Genomic DNA, 26880 nt, shown 5'->3' on the forward strand with positions numbered 1-26880 from the left:
ACTGGAAAGCAAACATTGTAGTTGTGTTATAGAGGGATACTATGAAAAAATGTAAAATCAGGCACTGCGTTTCAGTACTGAACGAGGGATGCTGCAGCTTTAATATCTTACCTCTTTTTTAATATCCATTCTAAATGAAGAGCAGTGGAGTCTAGATCCAATAATATCTCTAGCCACTGTTAAGAGTGAATGGAGGCGGTGTGGGGCTATGCCCTTCATGCTATTATCTTTATGGCATAGCAAAACATGCTCCAGGCAATCAGCATGAAATTCTTAATTGCTTAGCCCACTTGTGCGTTGCTCAGGGGACAAAGCCTGTGAATGGAGTTGCCAGGAGGACCCTTGTGTTAGTGCTTGGGTCCCTGCCTGTCTGCCTGCCTCCCTCCCTGCCTGTGTTTCGCACAGAGGGAGAGCATTTTTAACTAAAGCTTTGTTGGGCCAGCAAGTGTGCACTCAATTGTTTTTGTAGAGCTAGGAGGATGCATACAGGGGTTGAACAAAAAATAAGTTGCATCCGCGATACGTGGCACACACATTTAAGTAAATAGGCTGCCCCGTAGATGCCTGATTTAAATTATTCAGCAAACTGAGCCTCTCACACAACATGTACTGTAATAAATACAATCTGTATCTCTCAGCTCTGACAAGCTTTGATAGAGGGCTCACAGTGGGCTCTATATTTGTATAAATTACTTTTTTCAAGGAATAGCCTCAAATTGAATTGATCGTCCTTGTTAGATAAATATGTTTCTTCAAAACTTTAAGATTTATTATCTGGCTAATAGACAAGCAGAATATATTTTGAGAAAGTAAATTAGACCAAGTGTCTTGTCTGTGACAAGATAACTTTGGTTTAAATGTGATGGGGAAGAAATCTCAATATAATTGTGTTTCTGTAGTCAAATATAACAAGTTAGCTTTAGCACTTTTAGTAGCTCTCTTCAGTAAACATGCTGGTAATTTAAATGGATTGACATATAAACTAAACATGCTCTTATGAAGATTAATTTAAATAAACATCCATTCATGACACATTCTACTCTTGTTCACAAATAAAGCTCTTATTTATGGCTTGATTGATGACCAACAGACACAAATACTACCCTTTAAAGTGTGGTCGCAGAGCACTCAACCACTGTTGTAAGTAAAGTAAACATTATTCTGTAAAATTGTGACAGCGGAGAAGAAATTGCAGAGAGAAGTTGCGATTCCAAATTGGTTTGTAGATGAAATATAAAAATAAACCTGCTTGAACTGGGAAGAGATGCTAAGTGCAAATCAATGGGTCTTAAAAAGCAGCATTGATCTCGATTAAAAAGTTTGAGAAGGAAAGAATGTAGTGAGACAGAATGGGGATTTACTGAGAGACTGAGGGACAGTGGTCCTGCACCACGTTCATTTGCAACTGGGAATGTTACAGAATAAATCCAGTACCTATTCTATTTTGATTCCACCTTTATTCTAAATCGAACGGTTTGAATGTACAGACACAGCCTGAACAAAAGAATTAGGGACCACATAAAGATGTGACCCCTGTAAAAAAACAGACAAAAAGCGTCAGCTGCATTCAGAGGTGATATAAAAATGCCCAGTTAAAATTAAACAAGGCACCATGGGGCCTATTCTGAAAGCATTTTTGTCTGGTATGTAATTTACTAAGTAGTTTAATTTAAGGTTTCTAGAGCACACTCTAGTTGTTTTTTTATAGTTTTTATAAAGATTTTATTTTTTTTTGCCTTTCAAAGAACAGGACTAAAACTGCAGAGCTTATTGTAAAGTGGCCACTGATCTGGAGGGAACTGCAAACTAGCCCCAAGAAGCAGTTGGAGATAGCAGGGGGGCCGCACCCTTGGGTCCCCAGAGCTGCATGTGGCCCTCGGACATCATCATGAGGACCACTTCCATAGCCACAAATACAGTGTTGATCCCATACCTGATTGTAGTTCTCAAAACTGCAAACCCATCGTTCAGCTTAGCAGAAGAATCCCAGTGTAGCTATGAGATGCAATCGTTGCCAGCAAATTGAACTTGCACCTTGACTTAACTAAGAATTAGCAAAGCCTTCAATAAAGGCCTATTTGACATCGGTCTTTTGTCTTCCACATCCTAACAAGCCGGGGGGGGGGGGGGGGGGGTTGGGGAGTGAAGGGAGGGCGGAATGGCAGCTGCTAGCCAGGAATTGATTGCATTAATTGAGATGCCAATATGTAAGCTTGTTACATCCACAATTGCTCAGGATGATAGCTAACAAGTCCTGCTGATCAATGGGACCAATAAAGGCTTCGTCCATTAATGAGCAATGTGGTAATTAATGTTATCCATAAACCAGTTAGAGTGGGTAGTGCGTCTGCTGGTTAGCACAGTGAGTGGCAATATAGTAGAATTGAAGATCTGTGTGGATCTCCCTCCCTGTTTGTATCCCAGGCTAGATGTCTGTATTGTTGGAGTCTGGACTGTCTTTGAATAAGTAGTTTCTTTCGCAGTGTACTGCTGAAGGCATGAGTCGAAATATATGTCCAGTTTTGGGCTTGTATACTGTAGTTTGCTCCCTCCAAATTTATGAGTGTTTAAAGTTATTTATAAACAGCTTACGGCATCATAATATCTATGTATGAGAAGAATGTGATACAATCTCTCACTCATAGTTTTCTGAACCAAGGAAAATGACTATATTTCAAATGGCTAACAGAGTGATAATCCTGATCACTGTGTTGACTTGCCATGCAGTCCTCGCCCTCTCACAATCAGGGATTGCCAATCAGGTACCTAAGTGCCAAAGTGAACTAACCAGCAAAAAGAAAAACATATTCAGGAGGAATAACAAAAAAATAAAAATTCTGTGTCTTCATTGGTTATTATTATTATTATTATTATTATTATTATTATTATTATTACATTATGTAACACAATTTTTGTTCCTGGGTAGTAAGTGTTATTTCCTAATTGCTTATGCCTCAAAAGTATAGAAAATGGCTATTATTCCCTACAAACTTTGCTTTTGTGACCAGGACAATGATATTTCAAAATATCACTATTTCCAATGGGAAAACGGGCAAATGTGGGTCTTTTTGTTCACATAAAGTCAGAAAAACAACAACATATGAATCCAAATTAACATGTATTTATACTAAAGTAATACAAAAATGACTACAAAAGATTTAGAAGTGAGTAGTTTTTCGAGATTTACAATTATACTGTAAATACAATATAATCGTAAATCTCGAAAAACTACTCACTTCTAAATCTTTTGTAGTCATTTTTGTCCCAAAACAAGCTTTATTCAAACCATAAAAAATACAAAAAAACAGTGAATGAGTAAACCGCAATATGTGCCTTTTTTCACATAGCTCATTTTAACTGAAATGTTGGAAGATGTAAGAAATTCAACACTTTCAACAGCTCAGCGCACTAGATCTCACTGAAGTCTGAGTGAGGTACGGAATTCCTAGATTGACAGGTCTTGACAGTCATTTCGAAAAACAATAGTATTGATTGATAACAGTTGTTGTAGTTCCTGTCCTGACTGACTGTCTATCACAGGCACTTTTTATTGAGTGCTCAGGCCTGTCGTTTCGGGCTCTTCCAGCTGTTTACAAGGTGAAGTGCTGCAGCTGTGGTGAGGAGGAGAAACAACACCATCAGATCCTGACCAGTCAGGCCAGGTCCCTGCAGTAGAGAGTTCTGAACCAGGTGGAGAGAGGCGCTGTCTGGTGAGGACATCACCTCGGGAAATCATTTCTTATGGAATACGAACCCTTGTAAAAAATGAAATTATAAGAGGTCAGGTAGAAAAAGTTTTTGCAATGTTAAGGCTTTCCAACACTGATTAAGGCATTAACTAAAACATATTTTTTTAATGACAAACTCAATTTTAACATTATACATTTGGAAGACATAAGAAGTGGTAGTTAACAACTGAGATTTGAGGCGCAAAATTTATTACACACATAACTCTTGTGTTGTTTTAATGAAAGCCTAAGCATATTCCGTCATATTACTATTTTTTTTATTGAATAATGGGGTCTGGCTAAACTAAATGTGGTAGAACAAACCAAAACAGCACTTTTCATTCTATCAGTGGTCACAAAATGCTAAATATTGCTCAAATAACAAATAAACCAGTTCCATCTTTAGCCGGCACTGAATCAGATAGGTAGATGGGTGTATAGAAACTTGCTGGATTGGAACGTTGCTTTACATTGTAGCTGCTGCTTCTACAGACAAGCTGCGAAGCACAAATGGGGGAAAAAAAAGCCCATTAGTCTTTCTGCCTGAAACCTGCAGCCTTAATCAGTACTTACAGCAAGGCAGGCTAAATAAACAGTAAGTAAGTTGTCTTGGGCATGAGAACGTCAATGCCTTCAACTTGCTCAAGCCTTTGCTTTGAATGGTTCTGTATTGACCCTGAGGGACCCCTGGAGGATTCCCTAATTGAAAATTAATATTGAATCAATGCCACGGGCCATTTGCATATTGATCATAAACAACTAGGAAGGAACCAAGTATGTGGTGGATCAATAGGGCCCTTCTTTAGTGGCGACTGCAGTACATCACATTACAGCTGCCTGCTCCAGAGGTTAATCACTGCCGCTTGTTAAGGAGCTCTTGTCAGGTGGAGTCTGCCACAGGGGTTCTTTATGAGGCCTCCCCAAGGGGGGCACTATCCTGACAGCCACAGGGGGATTCTGGTGGTGGTGGTGGTGGTATAGGTACCTTGTCATAGTGAAAAATATATTACTTTGCTGTTTTACTTTTTTTATTACATATTACTTTGCTTTTTTTTTTTTTTTTTTTAATTCTAAAATATTCAGAGCATTAGTATACTGAGAACCAGGATAAAAGCGCAGTAATGGTTTCCACATGCTTTTGAAGCAGTTGAGATTCTTCTGGCCTGACCTTACTCGGAAGCCATCTTCCACTGCTGGTTGTGCTGTGCCAGGTTATCCTGTTAACTTTTTCAGTGCCAGGTGAGAACGACCCAGTGTTGACTGTTTTGATTCCTCTGACTTCCTCTGCATGGGAGACGAGTGTCGCTGAATAAAGAACCCAGGGAAGGAGAGAGAGGGAGCAGCTTATCTTCCAGTCTATGAAGTGAGGCCCATGAATTAATGACACTGTTGAGTCTGTCTTCCCCTGTGCTGAGAGCCAGGCCCAGAGAGCCAGCCTGCATCTGATTACCTCATTACAGACCCTTTCATTGACTTGGCTGCACTGAACTGATGAACTGAGGCTGTGGACAAGAGCACATAATTGGGAGAAATGAATTCTTATCACAGGCCACAGCAGGCAGTGCTGAGCTCTGTAGCAGTGTGTGCGTGTGAGAGATTAGAGCCCAAGGAGGCAAAGATGTAGTGTGAATAAGATTTGTTTTAGTATATAGTGGTGCATTTAGTGTTCATAACAAGTCAGGCACTAGATACATTGTACATTGCCAGCAAGCTTCTCCTCACAGCTCTGTAAAGAAAGAGCTCACTTCATCCATACTTGAACATTCGCTCCTGGGACTGTCGCAAGAATAGACCTAATAATGTATTTTTCGAAAATCTGTTGGATCTGCTGTCTTACCCATCGTGACTGACACCGAGTCACAGGAGTTATATATGTCAATTGAAAGCCTCAGAACAAATGGTTTTAGTACCACCTCTGCAGTAGGAGTTTTTCTACGTGGAACTGATTTCTCTGAGTGGAGTCTCGGAGGGACCTGATTGTTAATCCTCATTTCCATGTTTATTTGTGGAGTCAGCAAAACCAGCCAGCTAACCTTCCATTTCGCAAATGTTGCTGATGTGAACCTGAGACCATTAAGCTAACAGTTCCCTCAGTTAGAAAGTAATATTAAATTATCTGGTGGTGCATCTCTCATAATGTTTCTGCACTGCATAAATTAATAAGCCCATTTAGTAAAGCAGCTGTTATTGCTTTCAGCCTGATGTGCATAAAGACTGCTCAACAAAGGTAATTTTTGAATTCCAATACACCAAAATAAGCAAGCGACATGTGACCCAACAGTAAAGGCCCAATAGAAACTCAGTGTATAAGCCACTCGCTCTTATACAGGTAGCTCAGAGAGAGAGAGAGAGAGAGAGCACCCCCAGCAGTATGGGTCTATAACCCCACCACATAGAGAGGAGATGAGGGCATGTGAGAGAGAGTGAATTACAAATACTGAACGGTTGTAAAGTGAGGATATTTTTTGGGGGCTCAGCTAAGAAGACTGTCTGACTGCAGTTAAAAGCCCAAGTGGTGTGCAGTAGGAAATTGAAAAGAAATGAAGTGTGCTCACTTGACATGTGGTGACCTCAGCTGGTGGAGCTGAATACAGAGAGCTGGCTGTGGAAGTGTAGTCAGTTTAGATTATTAGGATTTGCAGGAGAGAGAGAGCAGGAGAGAGAGAGAGAGAGAGAGAGAGAGAGAGAGAGAGAGAGAGAGAGAGAGGAGAGAGAGAGAGAGAGAGAGAGAGAGAGAGAGAGAGAGAGAGAGAGAGAGAGGGAGGGAGGGAGAGAGAGAGAGAGAGAGAGAGAGAGAGAGAGAGAGAGAGAGAGAGAGAGAGATGGCTGATGAATATAGGAAACTGAACTCTTCCTACATAGACAAGATTATTTGACAGGGGGGAGGGAGGGGGGTGTTTGCATAACGTCATCCAAAAATGTATTTACTGCATTAACGTGTATTTCCGTTTGTCAAGAACAAAATAAGATGTTGATTGTGTGTACATACACACATACATACATACACACATACAAAATGTGCAGTACCTTTTAACAGTTTTACAAGAAAAAGTGTTCCCTTTTTCATTTCAGGTTTGCTTCTTGATCTTAAACATGTTCCATGTAGAGCTGGTTTTACTGACACTGATTAGCACTAATCTTGGACTACTTTACTTAGCATTAGCTAATCCAGCCAGGAAGACCCTGTAGCTCTGCTGGAGGTAGTCTGTGTCCCTACAGCCAATAATACCTGTGGGAATGTAGACAAATCAACAAGGCAATACAGAGCGAGTAGAAGGCCAGATTCTAACACTGCAGTAAACAGACACCAAGGAATTCAGGTTGAGTGTAAAATTGAGCGACACTGTGACCTAAAGATTAAAATGTTGCATTTATGGCATATCGTTTAATTTGTGTAAAAGGAAAGCCATAATTATGTGAATATTTGTCTGCATTTGGATGCCCTGGTGTATAATACATTGAGATGTTCTGTATAGACACCTTTGTTTGGTGAAGCGTGTGCATTTTCAGGCAGGAATGCTCAGTGGGTTTGAATTATTTCCACCTCGCCATAGCATCGCCGTCTCACCAAGAACGGCATGCGCCGTGCTGGATCTCTCTCAGTCCAGGGGGAAAGCGGGAGATTAATTTTGTAACCTTGAAATTCCAGCAGCAAAAGTGTTTGAATGATTTCAAACGGAAATTGCTTTTTTAAACGTATTTATTTCTCTGTCTGATCTCAGAGTCGAAGTGCGCTGAGCCTTTAAATGTATTGGAGACGCTTTTTCTGCATTGTGTGTATTGCACTGCATTGCTTATTTACTGTAGCTGCAAAAGACAGTTTGGCTTCCACAGTAGCTTCTATTTAACAAGAACATTTTGATTGCAAATTAATTGAAAACAAGAATATGTTTATATATATTATTATATATATATATATATATATATATATATATATATATATATATATATATATATATATATATATATATATATATATATATATATATATATATATATATATATATATATATATATATATATATATATGTGTGTGTGTGTGTGTTTTTTAAGTTATTATTATTATAAAAAAAACATGTTTAATTTAACAAAGTAATATATTTGATTAGGACAGTTTGTGTTAAGTGTAATTCAATAGAACACATAGAATTTAACACAGCTTCAATATTAATGGTGATGATATTAATAATAATGATATAATACTAATAAAAATGATTTGCTCAGAACCCAGTACACTGTTCGAAAGTGATTGCTTTTTCACTTTGACATTTGCTCTCAGTTCCAGTTTGGGGGGAGGGTGCGTTTTGCTTACAGCCTCTGATGCTTCTTGTTAAATTATTTATCTCTGCGTCGGGGTGGCTACAATAAAGAGGCCAACAGCTGAGATCTTTGAAGCTTGTGGAGTTTCTCAAAGCCACTGGACACTGACAAAGTGGGAAGGGTGATCGTGATCCCCACACTCCTTCCCTCACACACAATAAAAGGACAGCTCAGATTTATTCAGATCAAAGTGTTTTAAGTTTTTAATAAAAACAAAAAATAAATAAATAAAAATTTAAAAAAAAACTGAAAGAAACAACCACCTGTTTTACCTATTAAAGGAAAATGGTTGTGGAGTACGAGTCTGAACGTGTCCCTTTGTTGTGTCCCTTGACATTGCAGGTAAATTTTTCATGGTTATTTGAACTGGAAAATGAAAGAGAGGTTTGCGATTATTTCCTATTAAGTGACAACACAATTGGATTATGCTCCAGTACAAATGCAGAGAAGATATTGCCTCTTCATATTTCATGTGAAAGTAATGGCAGAGCCAAAGAAAGAAAGAAAGGCAGGCAGACGATTTTATTAAAATGAACAAGCCAAGGGGGAAGAATTTTTTACCTTTGTTTTTTTTTTTGTTAGGGTTTTAGCTTTTAGTCTTCTGGTTTTTGTATTTCTATTAGTTGTTATGAATATTATTATTTAGGGGGCATAGACAGGTGCTGTTAGTGTCTGTGTCTGCTTGTACGATTTAGAAACCTGAATCAATGACAATACACATAAACAAAAGGTTTCTGGCAGCTTTGATCTGAGTTCAGCTTAGAACAATCTATGCTTACTGCCAGTGAGTCAAGAAACCAAAACACCGCTGTCACTATATTTTCTTGTAAAATTAAAATCACTTTATTTTATTGACAGAACGTCTTGTTTCCCCGCACAGTAGCGTTTCAGCATGCACCTTTTGAACTAGAATTAAATACAAAAAAATGCCATCATTGTCAATAGGGTGTGGGGTCACCAGTGGGCACCCAGGACAGCACTGATTCAGTGCGACAGGTCAGTGAGGCATTTAAACTTGAGGGATATGTAATCAATCCTCAATGATATAGGGAATCAGCAGAAAGGCAAACAGCTATTACTTTTGTTCCTGGTGCAACATCAAGGAGATGCATATTTACATTATTTTTAACAATGTTGTGAGTTGTGTAAGGGACTGCACTGCCCATGCACCAAAATGCATAAAGCATGTCCCTGTTGGCATGCCATGACACTGAATGTGACATATACATATATAATACAATATTGGGGCTCAAGAGCAGAGGTTAGCTGTTAGAACTGAGAGTAGATATTGTGACTCAACATAGATATGTTAATTGATTGACAGGTAGACAGTATGTACACATTCACACAGACAGCTAGATGGGCCTATTGATAGATGGCAAACAGACAGGTTAATATAGAAGTACCTATTTGTTTTATTAAAATACTTAAAACACTACGTTTTATATAGTGCATACATTGAAGTAATTGTAAAGACTTTTGTAAAATATAAAGCCAGGTTCTAATGTCAGATAAAAAAATTGAAGGGTACCAATTGAGTGATACATGGCTGCTAGACAGGCATGTGTCTTGATGGACAGATCCATTGATAAGCAATGATAAGAAGATGGATAAATAGAAAGATAAATATATTTGTGTCCTACGAAAAAGCTGTTATTGTTGTTTAAAAATCAATTGCATTGAATGTTGGCATGTTTGTTCTTTTGCGTTCAGGGTTTTGAAAAAGATCATAAACCATTAGTACAACATTTTTTTAATATAAATGCAAAACACCAGTAAGAATCCAGCTGTTCATTTTTTCTTTCTTTTTGTTTTTTCTTGCACAAAGCAGCGGTTTTGAAATGCGTTCTCCCGAGGGAGGTCGTACCTGGTAATTAAAGTGCGTTTGTGGCAAAAGCTAAACAGTGCGAGAGATGAGCTATGAACAAAAGGGTTGTGACAGTTTCAGGTTATGTGATTTTTATGTCAATTTTTTTTTTTATGCCAAATGAAAAATCAATACATTTTCTAGGTTACACATATTCAGAATGCCTCCGATGTTTTCATCCCAGTTGTGAAATGGGTGGTAGGGCTTTCTCTCTGGCTGTCAGAACTGTTTCATTGCATTTTCCAAGCCACTGGTGAATATTCCAGAGTTGATGTGATTGCCCTTCATGACAACGTTAATGGTTTTATTGCCCTCCTCCCCTTTCTAACTCCCCCCCAGCACATCTAGAAATAGAGAGAGAGAGAGAGAGAGAGAGAGAGTATCTTGTCTGTCTCTTTGTGTAGGAAAATAACCTCCAGGCATCCATGTAAAATGACCGGTGAGCTCTTATCCCCGCACTGAGGCTTTTAGACCATAGAAATGTGCATCAAGCTGAAGCACTTCTTTTTATAATCTCTGTTTGTACATCTGTTACAAGGAGCCTAATGGCTTGTCTTTGTTGTGTGTTTTTTTGTCAAGCAGGAAGATAATAAAATATATCACAATTCCAAGCTCTTTGATGTAACCCAACCATTCCTACCATTTGCTGCTAGTTTGTGCTCTTGTGCAGTATGGTTGCTTCTCTGTTTTTTAAAAGAGATGTCATTGTCTTCGTACTTCATGGTGTTCTCCAATTGGTCACTACAAGGCAAGTGAGGGTCTTTTGCTATCTGCATTTTTTCTTAGTGCTCATAAGAATGACATGACAACATCTCTGAGATTTATTCTATTCTCATCCGGACAATAATACCAATTGTATTTCATAAGTTGACACCAAACTATTATCCAGACAATTCCCTTAAGTTTCAATATCCATTGTTTTATATGTCATACTTCAAATGCCTCTTGCCAACTTGTTGCTTCTTTTTTGTTGGCCAAATTTTGTATACACAAATAGGATTTTGCAGTGTGTATATAATAAGAATTAATAAATACATCTTTTTAAGATGGGTTCCAAACATGTTCGTTTAAACATTATTTAAATAAAACACCAGTAGTTAATCAGTTTCTTTTGAAACGATCTCTCTGTATATCACTGTGTTTACATGTGTGTGTGTGTGTGTGTGTGTGTGTCTGTGTCTGTGTCTGTGTGTGAACCATTTCCCACTGCTGATTTCCTATGGAAATAGACCAAGGCTAGGAATCTTGCCCAATCTTCCTTCTTCATTCAAATTCAAGTCTGAGGGACACAGTCGAGGTGCCTGCTTGTGACCTCGACAACTGCAGTGTCCGGGGGTCAGCCCTGCAGCTCACTGAAGCGGGGAAGCTTTCTCCAAATTATCACTCTTCGTGACAGGACAACGGAAGGTTCATTAAAACTGAAATCTGATCAGAAAACTGTATCTCACTGCAGAGAAAAGATTTAACCAGCTTAAAATACATTCATCAATACATTTTTTAAAAGACAAGAATTCCACTGGTGTAAGTTAGATTTCCCCTCATTAGCTTTTTTTGCTTGTTGTGGCTCACGCTTTTAAATCATAACAGATAAAATGAATTCAGTGAAACTGCCCCAGAATGACCCATGTGCGCATAATGTCCACACAAATGGCCAAAAGTGCTGGACAGTGTAAGGGGGGTGGAGGGGTGGGGCGGTATTGTTCTAAAGCAGTCCAAAAATCCCTGCTGTTTGTAATTAACTCAGTGTTTTAAATTTTTTAGCTATTTGCTGTCCTAACCCCCACCCCCAGCCTCCAACCCCCCTGCACTTTAAGCCCTATGGGGAGACAAAGTATTCTTTCACATTTAGATCCGTCTACCGCTGGAGGGGTCAAGTCAGGGGCAGGAGGGGAGAGAGGCATGTCTGAGAAAAGCCAGGTTAGAAATCTTACACATAATTTAGACACATACCACGGGAGAAAGAGAAAGAGAGATGCATCCTTATAGCAAATTTAAAAAAAAGGTATGCTTGTTTCATATTCTTACTAGAGGGGGAGCTGAATTGTGGTGTGTGTGTGTGTGTGTGTGTGTGTGTGTGTGTGTGTGTGTGTGTGTGTGTGTGTGTGTGTGTGTTTGTCTGTCTGTCTGTGCTTGTGAACATTGATCTTTTTTAGGGTATCCACATGCTAGTGAGTTGGTGTGCTCAGTGTAATTGCTTCCCTGTGAAGAGAAGTGCATTGTGTATGTGTGTGCATGCATTTCAGTATCACTGTGTAGTGAAGGGTGCTATCAGTTTTCAAAATGTCCAGTTGTAAAATAACCTAATCCCTATACTTGAATGATTGGACAGTAGACCAATGCTGGTTTTGTCAAGTCTGTTACTTCTTGAAGACATTTGTTCTGGATTTGTATGTTTTTATTTAATTTGATAAATATTAATATATTTCATTTTAACTTAGGGTTTTGAATTAAAAATAAATGCTTTTTTGGTATAGAACCCATATACCAAATGCTTTTAATAGAGTTCTTTTTAGATGTATTTGTTATATATTTATTATTTTATTTTATTTTTTTATTTGCAAAATATTTCTTTATATGAGAAACTTCAAACATTCACGCCAAAAATCTCCAGTAACACCAAAGAAACTAAGTTTATGGAGACAAGAAGAGGAATTTTAACATCAGGTAATATCGAAAATAAATATATTTTGTAGACAGGTGCTATAATAATAATAATAATAATAATAATAATAATAATAATAATAATAATAATAATAATAATAGTAAAAAAATCTAAGGTTAATTCAAGGACTAGCTATATAACATTTAAAATATAGTAGTTTCTTCTAATGCAGTAAGCACAGTCAACAAATACAGTCCAGCTCATAGTTATAGACCTGGCCCTGTAAACTGCCTTTGGTATTAACAGTTTTTTTTTTGTTTTTTTTTTGTGAAATCCTGACTGAAACAACAACTGGCCACTCCCCCTTAGATAGGGGATTATTTTGGAAGGGTGTGAGTTTTGTAGAGAGGTGCTGATATAAGGAGAGGGCAATGCATTAAAGCTTCCCAGCGTGAGTCCTGTGTCCCATTGTCCTGCTGTACGGTCCTGTCACTTTCATTTTACACTGTGCAGCCTGGAGTCAGGACCACTTTGATACAGGGGGAGGGGGGGGGGATTCAAAAAGGAGAAGGTCCAGAGAGGCTGTGAGGTGTGAAATAAGATTGCTTTTATCTGACGCTGCTGCGTAAAAAAAAAAAAGCAAGCAAGCTGCTGAGGCTGGTTTGTTCTTGTGAGGAGAGCAGTATGACAGGAAAGGTACACAGAGTTAGCATATTTCAGAATATTACAAAGCTGGAATTATTTAATGAATTTATTTATAATTACCAGGAGAGGATCCTAATTGAACTATTGGGGCAGATTTATCAATGTATTTCTGCCAAAGTGCTGGAAACAAGAAGCTGCCTCTATGGTGTGTGTTACTACTTTTATATTATTAACAGTTTTCCTTTTGCAACAAAATGGTACAATTGTTTGAAGGTCTAGATTAAGTGTTAGTGGTGTCTGTCTGTCTGTCTGTCTGTTCTTCAGCCATTCCATACTGCATTAGTTTAAAGGGAGCAGGGTGCTGTAAATCTGCTTGCTCACTCCTATACAGAACACAGGTTGAAGTTGAGTAATGTATTTGTCTTGCGCTGTCTTTCCAATTTTCACCCTTGTTCTTTTCTTATTTTATTTTTACCAGTTCATCTCTCTCCTTTTTTCCTTATTTTTTTCGTTGATACTTGCTTTCTTGTTTCTGTCTTTCTGCCTTTGTTATCTCATGTTTTCTGTCTCTTTCTGTTGGTGTGTCTTTCTGCCTCTCCATCTCTTTCTGCCTCTCCATCTCTTTCTGTCTTGCTCAGCTTGTGTAGGGTGACATCTATAGGCCTGCCACAGATTCAACGCTGAGAAACAACCACCAGCTTTGGAACAAAAACACTCTATGATTCCTTTAGCCAGGACCAAACCAGGACACACACCACACCTGCCTCAATTCTCTTCCAGCTTGAGTGAGCTGTGGTTAAGCCAGTTTATATAATCAATAGCAAATAGAGAAAGCATATAGCTGAATTATTAAGTAAGGCATTACATATACTATAAAGCAAGGCTCCAGCACTGCAAAAAGTACTTTTTAGTGATTTTTTTAAATTTTAAAATTTTACTTCTTTTTTGCCACTTTGTATCTGTTGTTCTCAAACACACTTTCCCTTGACAATGGTACAGTAAACATAATGGAACATTACAATAGAGAGAAGTTGTCTCTTTTGAGCAATATATAAGAGCCAACTTTCCAATGTTTTGTTATGTTTAACATGCCTTTGTCAAGGGAAAGTGTGTTTGAAAACAAAGATTGGAGGTACTTATAGGCTTTTGATGCCATAGTAACCACACATTTATTTCTCTTTGAATTTAATGTCTTTGTGATGTTATTCACTATATAGCTAATGATGTAATGCTCTACTGTTCCTTTCTATTTAAACCTTCAGACATCATGGTATCTAGTCTATTTATCCATTTATTTTCTTTTATTTATTTTTAAAGTGCTGAACTATTGATTCATTTACTTTTTTATTTCTTATATTTGATAAGTGGTTCTGTATTCTTTTCTATAATGACAAGTACCTGTCTGTCCTACAGATTTTATGCAAATTACATTTTATGCAAAATACAAAATATATAAGGTTGCTATCCTTGCACGATCGATTTTTTAAGACTGATTTTTTTTTTTTACTTTATTTGTAATTTCACTTTTATCTTTACCAAATATTTGCACACTTTACATGTGCTTTTACAGATTTCAAAGTCCCTTAGTGTATCCGTGATCCCTTTACTGTTTACTGTGGACTAAACTGTCAGCCTTGCATCCCTTCTAAAAGTTAAGATTGGTGCTTTTGGAAATATTTTTTTCATTTTATGGAATTATAAAGTATATGTAAATGGCATGTATACTTCATAATGGTACTCCCTTAACCCTGTCTTCCCTTTTCTTATAAACAAGCAGTTCATTCCTATTGAGTTTGTCAACTTTTCTCGGTTCTCTTTCAGTTCTTTGTTCTTATGTCCTCTTTTCTTAAGATTTATTTTTAATTCTTTCTCTGTTATTTTGCAGTAATTATCATCAGAACTGTCCTTTAGTTATTGCTCTTTTAGAATAGATAGGATGTGTAGGTGACATATGTAGGTACGCATATCAATAGGTTTCGAGTAACGAAGTTTAACCAAGGTGTCTAAGAATTCAATTTCAGATTTTGTCCACCTTAAATCCACCAAAATGTTAGGGTGGATATCAATTGTGTTAACAATCATTCGCATGGGGTGTTTATCTTTGTGCATTTGTGGGTTACCACTAACCAAACCTAGTCTTGGAATTTAGAGAAATCATGTCATTTTCTAATTCTTCTGATATGAATCCATTTTTATAGAATCTATCTGCCAAAATTCTCACTTTCGTTATTATGCTGTTATTATTATTATTATTATTAGTTTGTACTTCTTCATATATATTTATATTTTGCAATTCAGCCCCTACTGCTTATATATATATATATATATATATATATATATATATATATATATATATATATAATGATAATGAAAATTGTTTTTTTGTGCATATGTTTCAGAGGAAAGCGGGGTTTTTGTCCGAAATGTCCTGAAATAAAATATTTTTAATCACTTAAACCTTTTGTGTACCTCCAAATGTAAATCACCTATTCATTTCTATAAAGTGCAGTTATACCTCCTTTTATATAAATCAGTTTCCTGACAATGTTAATCGTTCTTGTTTCCTAAAGACTGATGTTCTTTCCAGTGCCAAATTGGTCTGGACTGGTTTATACTGGTTTTTACTTTCTGCTGATCATTAGTAGCTTTCTGTCTTTCTCTCTTTTTTCCTTTTGGACGGAAATTGGAGGTTACCACGGAAACATAATAGAAACATGCTTTATAATAGAAAAAATATGCAAGTGGGATCTTGGGAACACTTAAATATGCTTTCTACTTCAAGCCAGTTATCCTACTTAAATACCTTTTATTTAAAACACAAGATCTCAGCATTCTCAGTGCACTAGTGCCTAACAGCATAATCCATAGTCCAATCATTTGGCTTTAAAGAGAAGCATGGAAATGTGCACGGATATGAACCTTAAGAAGGGCTGTTTGGGTTTAAATTTCCTCCCTGGGTTTCTTGTCAGCTAGGTAATGTGCCTGCAGTTGAGTGCGGAAGGCTCGGTCTTCGAAAATCATTTTAGCATAAAAAAGAAAAAAATGTTTTTGTCCTGCTGCACAGCAAAAAAGAAAAAAAAAAAGCTTTTGGTTTTAAAAAGCAAGCTGTGCTCCGACTGAGTGAAAATAACTAGACGGTGCACCCTGCACCCTAAAAAATATAACTTTACCACAGAGTTCCTTGCTGGCCTCCCAATAAGATTAGCCAAGCATATTGTTGCTTCTTATCCCCTTTTTTTGTGCCAATGGTTTGCTAGGAATCACTGCCTCAAATAGTCAGCCCTAAGTGCCTCATAAGTACTTCCTTTAAGGAACAGCAGTTTTGCCGAACGCCACGTCATGATAAAGTAACAAAAAAATCAAAACAAAACAATGTACTTAGTGTTCATTTACAGTTTGTCTGTAGAAAAGGGGTGTGATTTTAATTTGTGATTATGAAGTTTTGTATCGTTTTGATCCCTGGTCTGTAACTGCTGTAAAATGACAGGGTGAAGAGGTTTCCTCTGGCTAAAATGACCTTTTGGGAAGATAAACAAACTGGAATGTGAACAAGGCTTGCCTTCTGGGGAAGGTGTGTGCACAGAAAGATGAATGGCATATTTTAGTATGGAATATTTAAGTGGAATATAAACTTCCAATTGACCCATTGTCTAAAAATGACTGCCTGACAAAAGAAAAACAGACTTTATTGTTGAACTGGGATTCTACTGTCCAGTCCTGGCTTCATATAAAAGGGGACTTCATAAAGCTAAACTAGCAGTAAAAACACTTGAAACAACCTCAGCTCAGAGCATGTTTTTTATTGAGGCATGCTTCTGTTTTTCAAATTGCAAGATAGATCTGTTCTGTCTGCTTGTTCCATTCTTAATTTGATTATTTTATTATTTTTGACCATCTTGAAGGCATTACCTCCAATAAGCACATTACAGAAGGTCATACAGCTGTATGTATTTTTTAGGTTTTATTTTGTTTAGTTAATTTTTTTTGCCAATTACTTTTCTTCCTGTGACTACCACTTCAAAAACAACTTTGCATTTATACAGCCGCAATTAAGTGCAATTTAAGAAATAGACAGGTACCATAAAAGCCAGTTTATTTATGTGGAGGCCTGGGTTCGAAGCCTACTTAAGTTAAAATTTAATTTGTTGGTCTCAACCTAACCCCCAACTGGAGACTGGTCCACATCACAAACCCCCATAGAATGTGATATAGTTGGGGGGGCTCTGTTTAAGCGAGGCTGGGGACTGAGTGGCAGGCAGGGAATGCTCCTGTTAGGATTGAGGTGCTCAAACAGATCTGAACAGATTTTTTTTTTTGCTTAAAATTAGGTTTAATATTAATATTACCAAATAGTAAAAAATGTCACAGGTAAGAAAAAAAAACGATCTTGTTCTGAGTAGAAAATAAATTATAAACAGCAGAAGGCATAATGCGGCAGTATATATTTGTATGCTTGAACTCTTCCACTTTTTAAATTGGTCATATTACTTTCATCCCCAAGAGTCCTTCTTGCTAGTTAATTATTATTTTTTTTAATGTCATTTTAATTCATGAAGCTTGGACTCAAACAAACATGCTCATCTGAAATAATCTCTTGCTCTTGCTAATCTCAGCACGATGATTGCAGACAGATCCAGCTCCATTCCATTTTCTACTGAGCATAAACATATTGTATTAATACAATTATCTGTTTAGTTCCTTGTAGAAGCCGCTAACTGATTTTATTTTCTATTATTTATTCAAATTGTTTAAACAAATCTAGTGAAAAATGTACGAGGCAAAAATGACCATGTTTGTTTTGTCGGATAACTCTGAATACTATTCTATTTATATATTTACTACACCACAGTATTTCTGTAGAAATCTTAGCGGTTAATTTTATAAGATTTTTGGAGGGGACAGGTTGGAGGTTCTGCAGTTCAAAGGAGCAACACAGACGATTTCACAAAGCTGTTTTTACCTGTCAAGCTTGATTAGCTGTCTGCATTTGAATGGTCGTGTAAATATTTAAACAGGATATATATTTTTTTGTGTGTTGTTGTTAAGCCATCAATATATCAATAATCTGATGTGCAGAGAATAGTGTGTGGAAGCATTTTCAAAGAACATTTAAGTACATTTGCCAAGAATTAGCTGACTTCTATAATAACTGATTGGGGCTTATTGACTGAGGAACAGTCTACTATCAGCGGATCAATTTTGTCATCTATCAGTCCTACTACTTTTAAACAAACTTAAAGGCGAGGGAGGGGGTGGCTGGGAGTCACTGGGGGGGGATAAAGAAGATTGATGCTCATTTTATTACCTTTTTTTGTTGTTGCTTTTTTTTTCTTCTGCATTACTTACAGGTGACATTATCGCTTCTCCATTGTTTTGAGTTCATTCCCTTTTAAGTGGTCTTGGATATTGACTAAATGCTTTTTTCCTTGCAGTAGAATAAATTGCAGAAATGACAAAAGAAAGGTTTAAATATTTATGATTATAATTTGCATCACCTGTGCAATTACACCAAAAAAAAACATGTGTTGAATTGGAAAGTGCGTAGATTTTTATGAATCTGGAGGAAGTAAAACGGTTCTCAATTTCTGCACAGTACAGTTGATTTTTTTTTTTTTTCTGTGTAGAAAAACATTTTGATGTTGTATATGAAGTATCGTATTGTTTTAATTTTAAATTAATGTTAGGATTTTCTTTTTATATAAATAAGAAGAAGGCAACTGTATTTTTAAAACAGCAAAATTCTATTATCAGTAGTAGTAGTAGCATACATTATAAAAACTGTAAAAATACATTTTCCTGATCATAAAAAAAAACCAGATCAGATCTAGAAGTTGCTTCTTCAGAAAGAAAATGTTCTTATACCCATAAACAATAATTCCTAGATTTCTGAAGCAACTGATTAATTGAAAATCTAGTTAAATGTCTTCCTCCATAGAAAATAAATATAATTAGCTGATGTTATAGTGCTGGGTTCATCCCCCGTGCTGTTGTATTCTACTGTGTATTATGCAGTACACTACTTTTATAGAAATTCCTTTTTTATAACCTTGTAATTGAATGTCACTGGGTGTAAATGAAGCCTCCTATTGAAAAAAGGAAAGCCAGCCCTTTAAGGGAATCAACCAATTCTGAGTGAGAGGTATTTACATGTCCTGTGCTCTCCTCCCCCTCTAGGAGAGCTGAGTGAGGATGTGGAGGCTGCCAGTGAGACCACTACAGACCAGGAGGACCAAACCAAAGACAGAGACAGTGGGGGGGAAAAGGAGCTCACCAAAGGGACAGGTAAGGCCCATCTTTGTGTGTTCCACAATCAACCAGCACGACAGGTCAAAAGTCTTGGGCCTTTATTAATTAATTGATTGACTCATTCATTCATTCATTCATTCATTCCTTTAAGAGGCCCCAATGCTGAGCTACCTGAAGTTATCAAACTGTTTACTCCTGCTTATAATTTGCACCATTTTTGGTTGAAATGAAAAGAATGAACTTGATATGGATATAGAAAATAACTTTGAGTGTATTTCACTCTATAGTCCCGTACAAACATTGTCAGTTGTATTTTTCTGTGCAAATTACACGCTGGAGTAAAATATTGTGATAAATGGGGCCCAGTGTATTTTGGCGGGGCCTGGGCTGGGCAGTTCCTTCACTTCAGTGCTGCATTTGTCTCTAAGAACCGGTTAAAATCCATCCTGGGGATTCACAGTTAATTTGATTCTCGAGTGCCTGCTTTGAGTGGACACTGTCACACACCTTGTGATAGGATTGCTGGTATGACTGCACAGTGAGTTGTATTTATGCAGGCAGTTTTATAAGAGTAGGATGAGAGAACGCAAATGGAAACTAAGTAAAAGTAATAATAAACAGAATAGTTTACCAGGTGAAGTAGTAACTTCCAAAAACTGAGCATTAAAAAAAAACAACAATTAGGTTCTGCCCTGTGGGATTAGATTCCATTAGGTGAGAGAAATGGTGTGCTAACAAGGGAAGAGCCACGATGGGCCTCACAGCCTCTTCTCCTTCAACATGTCTTATATTCACATCTTCTTATATCAAATGTAAGCATTAGATTTGGGAATAATGAAAACTAGCTTTTACCAAAAGCTCTACCTTTCATTTTGGGGGTGTGTTGATGTTTCTGTCTAGATTCACAGTAGAGAGATGGGACTAAGATACAGTAAGATCACAGGGGGGGGACCTGTGGGTTAGTTTAGCAGGAGCTGTGATATCCTTTCCCCTAGCTAGAGGAGTCTGAGGTAATGCCGACAGGCTGTTTTTAAAACATGTATTCATTCATTTTGTAAGTGTTTTGGAGGTATTTAAATTGCTAGACCGACGATCCTACTCTACGTGTTGATGATGTGCGAAGGGGCTATTTTATTAGTTGTCATGGAAACAGTGATGGTGAGGTTGTTTCTGCAGCACTCAACAGGCAAAATGAGTTCCAGCTGATGTCACTGACGGGAGGGGGGCGTCCAGAATTTGCTAACCAATGGTCCATACTGGTGTCCAGTGCTGGTGACAAACTTGTCCTCACTTCTTAACTGGGAATCTAATAATGGATTGGTGTCTGGTAAACTGTTCTTGTGCATGGCTTTTGAATCGTAGCACCTGTCATTTATTTTATTTTGCATTTAGCTGTAGTCACACTTCGGATTATATAAAACCTTCAGATTGTATGCAGCTGGGCTTCAATTTCATCACTCACACTGATTCTAGCATTGAAATACACTTCCCTCTATCCAGCAGTGGTGGATATATAGACAACCTTGTCACTGTAAGGTAGTCTCTGGTTGTATTTTAATGCATTTAAACACTTAAAAATGAATACATTCAAATGAACAGTGTTATTAATTATTTACTAGTACCTGTAGAATACAGAAGGATGAAAATGCAACATAAGGCAAGCATATATATTCTTTCCACCTGTCAGTGCCTAATCTCTAAATATGTGTATTTCTGTGTTTTCATAAATGGAGTGTGCGTTCCAGATGAAAAATGTGAAAGTTATTTTGCAGCTTATTAAAGCTCTTTGTTAAAAATAGAATCTGCATTAGTCTCAAGCACTTGCATGCCGTTTGATGTCTGTGGAACCGCTATAGGTGGGATGCTTTGAAAGCCTGTCTGTGGTTTGATAAATAAGGACACTCATGTCTACTGCATTGTGTTTTACATGAGGCTTTCTTCAGGATTGCATTACTGGCCCCTGTTAGAGTCAAGTCAAGTCAAGTTGCACTAACTAGGATAATTCAACTAGCAATTTTGTAATAGGCAGTGAAAATAAATGCACAAAATCAAAAATGTTATTAATAATAATAATAATAAATAATAATAATAATAATAATAATAATAATAATAATAATAATAATACATTTATTTTCACTGCCTAGTTTTCACATTACAAATTTGTAGCTGAATTATCCTAGTTTAGGCTAAATTTAAAAAAAAAGAAACATAGTAATTTTAAGAAATATAAATGTTACATGTTACACTGACTTACCAGATTAAACATGGCTACAGTACAATACACAGTCTTTTTCTTTGAGCTAAAAATAATGTAGTGATTCAGGGATGAAAAACCCATTCTTTACCAGCACCTCAAATTAGGCGTGAATGGTAGGGAGGTAGTAATACATCTGAAATTAAACCTGTAAAAGCAATCTATGTTAAAAGACTGGGAAATTGACAGCTGCTTATTGTAGGGCACTCAGACAACTGACAACGTACAGCACAACAGGGCTTTTAGAGGCCAGACTCCCAATGCACATTTTTTTAAATTTACTCAGGTTTCTTTCAATAAGACAAAACTGCTGGAGCATAGTAAAAGAAAAAAAAAACATAAATAAGCTTTGAGAGAGAGGGAGAGGAGCTGGAAATAAAATCATAGCAGTATTGAGAAACATTATAGATAAAAATATAAAAACAATAATAGACAGCAGCTCCCGAGTGGCGCACCTGGTAAAGGCACTCCATGTGTGGTAGAGGATGCGCCCTCTAGCCTGGAGATAGCTGGCTCGAGTCCAGGCTATTCCACTGCCAACCGTGGCTGAGTGCCGGCCAGGTGGGGAGGGCTTAGGTCAGCCAGGGTGTCCTCGGCTCACCATGCACCAGCAACCCTTGTAGACTGGGTGCCTGTAGGCCTGCGGGTCTGCACGTAAGTTGCCCAGAGCTGAGTGGTCCAATGCTGCACCTCTGAGATGGATGCATGGCAGGGCTGCAGAGCAAAAAGAAGCAGATGGCACACGTTTCAGAGGATGCATGTTTCCGTCTTCATCTCTCCCGAGTCAGCATGGGGGTAGCAGCAGTGAGCCGGGTTGAAATAAAAAAATTTTGGATTTTCCAAATTGGGGAGAAAATGAGGAAAAGAAAATTGGTAATTTCCAAATAATAATAATAAAAAAAACAAACAAAAAAACAATAATGGACAATGATTTTAATGCTGGTGTCAGATTCATTTCCGATGCCATGGCAGATAAACTGTGTGTGTTTATATATATAAACAACTGTATTTTTGTACAGTTATTGTAAGCAGTCTGGGAGAGAGATGGAGATAGAAAGAAATGTGACTTGGCATTAAAATCATTCATTATTTAAACAACAAACCACAATTTAGCCACCTTTCCCAATAAGCAATCCTAGGGTTGTGTCTAATGTTAAGAATAAAATATTTATAAACGGCCAGCCCCAAGGTTTTTGTTTTTTTGTATTTTTTTCTTTGCCTACACCTTGTATACCTAGCCAACTCAGTTAGGGAAATGGAGCATTTCCGCTTGAGGATGGAAAGTCAAATCACTATTAAAGAAGAGGAGGTATTAATGTAGCGGTTGAGCGCATCACAATGGGGGGGGGGGGCTGCAGAGAGAGGGCTGTTAATACACTTTAGTGCTGGGAGGCACGGTTGCAGTATAATTTGACATGTTTAACATAAATGTAAGGAGGGGGGGTGTAGCCAAGGGTTATGAATAATTCCTCTCCAGCCCCCCTCCCTGACTTTCAAATTACTGAGAGGTTTGGGGAAGGATAATAAAATGAAACAGGTCATCTGCATTCTGACTCGAGCCGCATCGGCAAATTGGTTTCTTCTCTCTCTTCTCTTCTCTTTTTTTGATGAGCGGCAAAGCAAATGGGCCAGTTTTATATTTTTTTACATATACAGTGCAAACCGAATTGAGGAGTCACCAAATGGATGTTTCTGGTCGCTTAAGACGAGTGGCTGTTTATTCAAGTCATCTCTGGCACTGTATTGAAAGTTGAAAAATCTGTAGTACAGGTGGCTGATATACTCCACACTGTGTGTGTGTGTGTTTATATATATATATATATATATATATATATATATATATATATATATATATATATATATATATATATATATATAGATCCACCATATCTAAAGATGTATTATATTAAGTTAGTTATTATATTGTTGTTTCTTAATTCCATTCCTTTTTTTCTGTGCTTTGAAATGCCACAATGGTCTATTTAGAAAGTTGGTCTGCCTAATTTAATTTCAAATATTTTACACTAAGGATTCAGAGAAAAGACATGCTTCATATTAGGATGATTTGGAGGCAGGCTTTCACTGTAATTTTCTTTATATGAAATTAATTGATACAAAGTAATTACCTGACTAGAAGGAGGTGAAATGGAAAATAACCCCACATAGCTCAAGGCTCTAACGTGGATTGTAGTTTTTTTTTTTTCTTTTCAAAAAGTGTATATCCAATTATATTTAGCATTGAAAGAAATAACAGCACTGGGATTTTGATGTAATGGTTAAATAGCTAAGGGACTGGGAAGAAATGTAGCCTACAATGGTTAGACAATGGACAGAATAGGAAAGCTATGTGGTTTAGGGAATGCGGGGGAATCAGAGTGGCCTAGTGGTTAAAGCTAAGGGAATTGGAGAGATGCAGTGTGACCTAGCAGTTATAGCTGAGGGACAAAGAGGGAATCGGTGTGATCTTCTGTGTAGCTAAGGGACTGGGAGGGAGCTAGTGTCACCTAGTGGTTAGAGCTGAGGGACAAGAAGGCAGCGTGGTCTACTGGGTGAAGCCCAGGGGCTGGGAGGAAGGCTGTGTGGCCTAGTGGTTAGAGCTGAGAGCCAAAGAATCCTGTCATTTTTTTCCCTGACTGTAACTCCAGAAATATGTGTCAGAAAGGCACTCACCCCTCTGTGTTACCAAGCAAGAGAGACCAAGGCCCCAGTTAGAGCTCAGCTGGCCTGTATATCAGAACTCAAGGACTGCTGGAAAAAGGTGTAACGGCACAAGTAATTGTTTTACTCCAACATTTTATTAGACAAGTGCGTGTTGTGTTAATTTAAAAAAAAAAAAAATGCCTGTATTGGTTAGTCACTCAAGCTGCCATCCTTTTCCCCTTGAAAGTATGCTAACTTGTGAGTGCTGAAGAGACCCAAGACTCTCTGTCTGCGTCCTTGCAGTTAGAGTTAATGCACTCTGACTAGGTAAAGGAAGGTGCCAAAGTCCAATTTGCTTACGGGACTCTACAGCACAGAAGCGCCCTGTTTACGGAAAGGACCATGAATTAATAATCACCAAAGTGCTGGAAGATGGAAGCGCATTCCTTCAGCCTGTCAGAATAGGTTTGTTCTCATTGTTCTCATCTGAGCTGAAAAGAACATGGATTGTCCCATCAAGGTCATAGTGCAAACTGGAACGTAAGACTGATTTTCATGTGTGTGTTTATGTAAAACCTGGTGAGTTTTCAGATGAAACCCTCAGGATTAATGTTGGTGAATTTAACACTCATGAAAGGTGAGGGACATGGGTCCTAGCTGAGCACACTTCAACCCTTTCTTGCAAATCTGAGCACCGGGCCTCTCTCAAGCAGAGAATGATAGTAGTGTTGAATGGTGTGGTGGTTTTGGGATGTGGATGATGTTAGACTTATTTCACGTGAGACTTGAGCTGGATTCAAACAAGCCCAGGGAAGGAAATAAGAGTCCCATTGCATGGCAATTTCACCCATTCCAGATTTTACTACGAGCCTAGGTGTTTCTTGTTAATCTCATAGTAAAACCAGGAATTAATCAAAATGCTATGCAATGGGAGTCTTATTTCTATCCCTACAAGCCTTCAGAGGTGTGAGGTTTGCTGTATCTCCCAGCCTCCTCTAACTAATAATTAATATATGTACCTATAAACATATAGTGCAATTTTCCTGTAAAACATTGCAGTGCAATTCAGTATTTTGAACAACGAGGGTTGTATTTTAGATCTTGTATTGCTACCAGTTTCCACCGTATTTTTTAGTGGATAAGGGGTTCCATACCAGCAGAGTTAGAGAGTAGTGGTATTCAAATTCAGTAATGGTTAGATCATTAAAATGGACCCCAGCCACTTGAATGCTGCACAATGCAGATACCAGTCTTTATCGAGCTCAGAGTGTGCTTTGCCCTTCAATAAATAAAAAAACTAAATAAATATCTTGCTGTTCAGACTCTCTGCTAATTGCTGATCAATTATAAACCCATTTAGCTGAGATCGATAAACACGGTTCGGAAAGTCAGCCCCCCCACCCCACCCCCCGAATTGATGCAGTGGCAGTTTGCTTTGTTTTGATTGTTGGTTTGTCTTGATGCATGCTCATCAATACAAGTTGATGATTTTAAAGGAAGCTGCTACTTTAAAATAAGTAATGTTATGTATTTTAAACACAGACTAAGCTCCTTATAACAGCAGCTCCATCTCAAAGTGGTCTTTATAGAAAGGTGGCCTTTTAAATACAGCTCCTTTAACTGGGAAAAAATAAATATACTATAAAATATATAGTATAGTCAACTCAGTTCTGGATCTGAGAACCAGAACATTTATTATTACAGCATAGTATAGAGAATTCATGACTGGAGGATCTGAGTGCCAGCCTCTATAGTATAGATAATTCAGTACTGGGGATCAGAGAGACATGATAGTTTCTCCTTGGGTGCAAGATGAAAGAGACAATACTCTGTGGCTCATTGGGAGTAAATTCTGTCTAAAGACTAAAGGTTAATTTTAGCACTTCACCCCAGTTCTGAATGGGAGGTCCTTTTGTTTAACATTTCCTTTGTTTATTGGTGGCTGTGTTTAACAGGATTGGGTCTGACTGGACCTAATCGCCCCTCTTTGCCTTTTGCCTCGGTCACTCTTGAGAGATCCAGCGGGCAGCATTAAGGGGGCCCCCACTGAGTAATCAGCTCAGCTGTCTGTGCGCTGATTGGAGCTGACATTTTAATGTCTGGAACAGGAGAGCATGGGTCAGCTGTGATTAACCTGCCCCCACCCCCATACCCAATTTTCCCTTCCAGGAGCCTACAAATCAGGCCAAATTTAAACCTTTATGACCTTGTTATGGGCCAAAGAGACACCTTCTGAAGTTTCACATTAAATTCTTACTGCTCACATTGCAAGCCACTACAGCCTTCAGCCGCTATAGCCTTCTCATGTTCACCGCCTGGATTTTAAAAGATCTTTTATGAGGGAGTATTTTTACCAGACTGCTGTGATGTTTGTGTATGTTTATCAGTTGAAGAAGATGTGTTTAATGTACAGCAGGGAGTGACTGAATTAGTTAGCAGTCTACTTTATCTTTAGGCTGTCAGAGGGAGAAAGCTACACAATGGATTGTTAATCCTGCACGGATTGAAGTAAAAGGATTACCAAAGCAAAATGCTCTGTCAGTTTCTGATCTTATTTTACAGCAGTATCTGCTTTTTT

The 26880-nt window shown here is 37.7% G+C and overlaps 1 protein-coding gene across 4 annotated transcripts in view; it reads left to right on the plus strand.

The window, feature by feature from the left end:
- The window catches only part of LOC121296454 (zinc finger homeobox protein 3-like), a 146467-nt gene that overhangs the window by 99948 nt on the left and 19639 nt on the right, over positions 1-26880 (plus strand). For all 4 annotated transcript variants that reach the window (XM_041222044.1, XM_041222045.1, XM_041222046.1 and 1 more), the window contains exon 5: positions 19337-19444. In XM_041222044.1, coding sequence (XP_041077978.1) covers positions 19337-19444 — 108 coding nt within the window. The remainder of the gene's footprint in view (positions 1-19336; positions 19445-26880) is intronic.

This window comes from Polyodon spathula, chromosome 21 (genome assembly GCF_017654505.1).
Source record: "Polyodon spathula isolate WHYD16114869_AA chromosome 21, ASM1765450v1, whole genome shotgun sequence".
NCBI classification, from domain to species: domain Eukaryota; kingdom Metazoa; phylum Chordata; class Actinopteri; order Acipenseriformes; family Polyodontidae; genus Polyodon; species Polyodon spathula.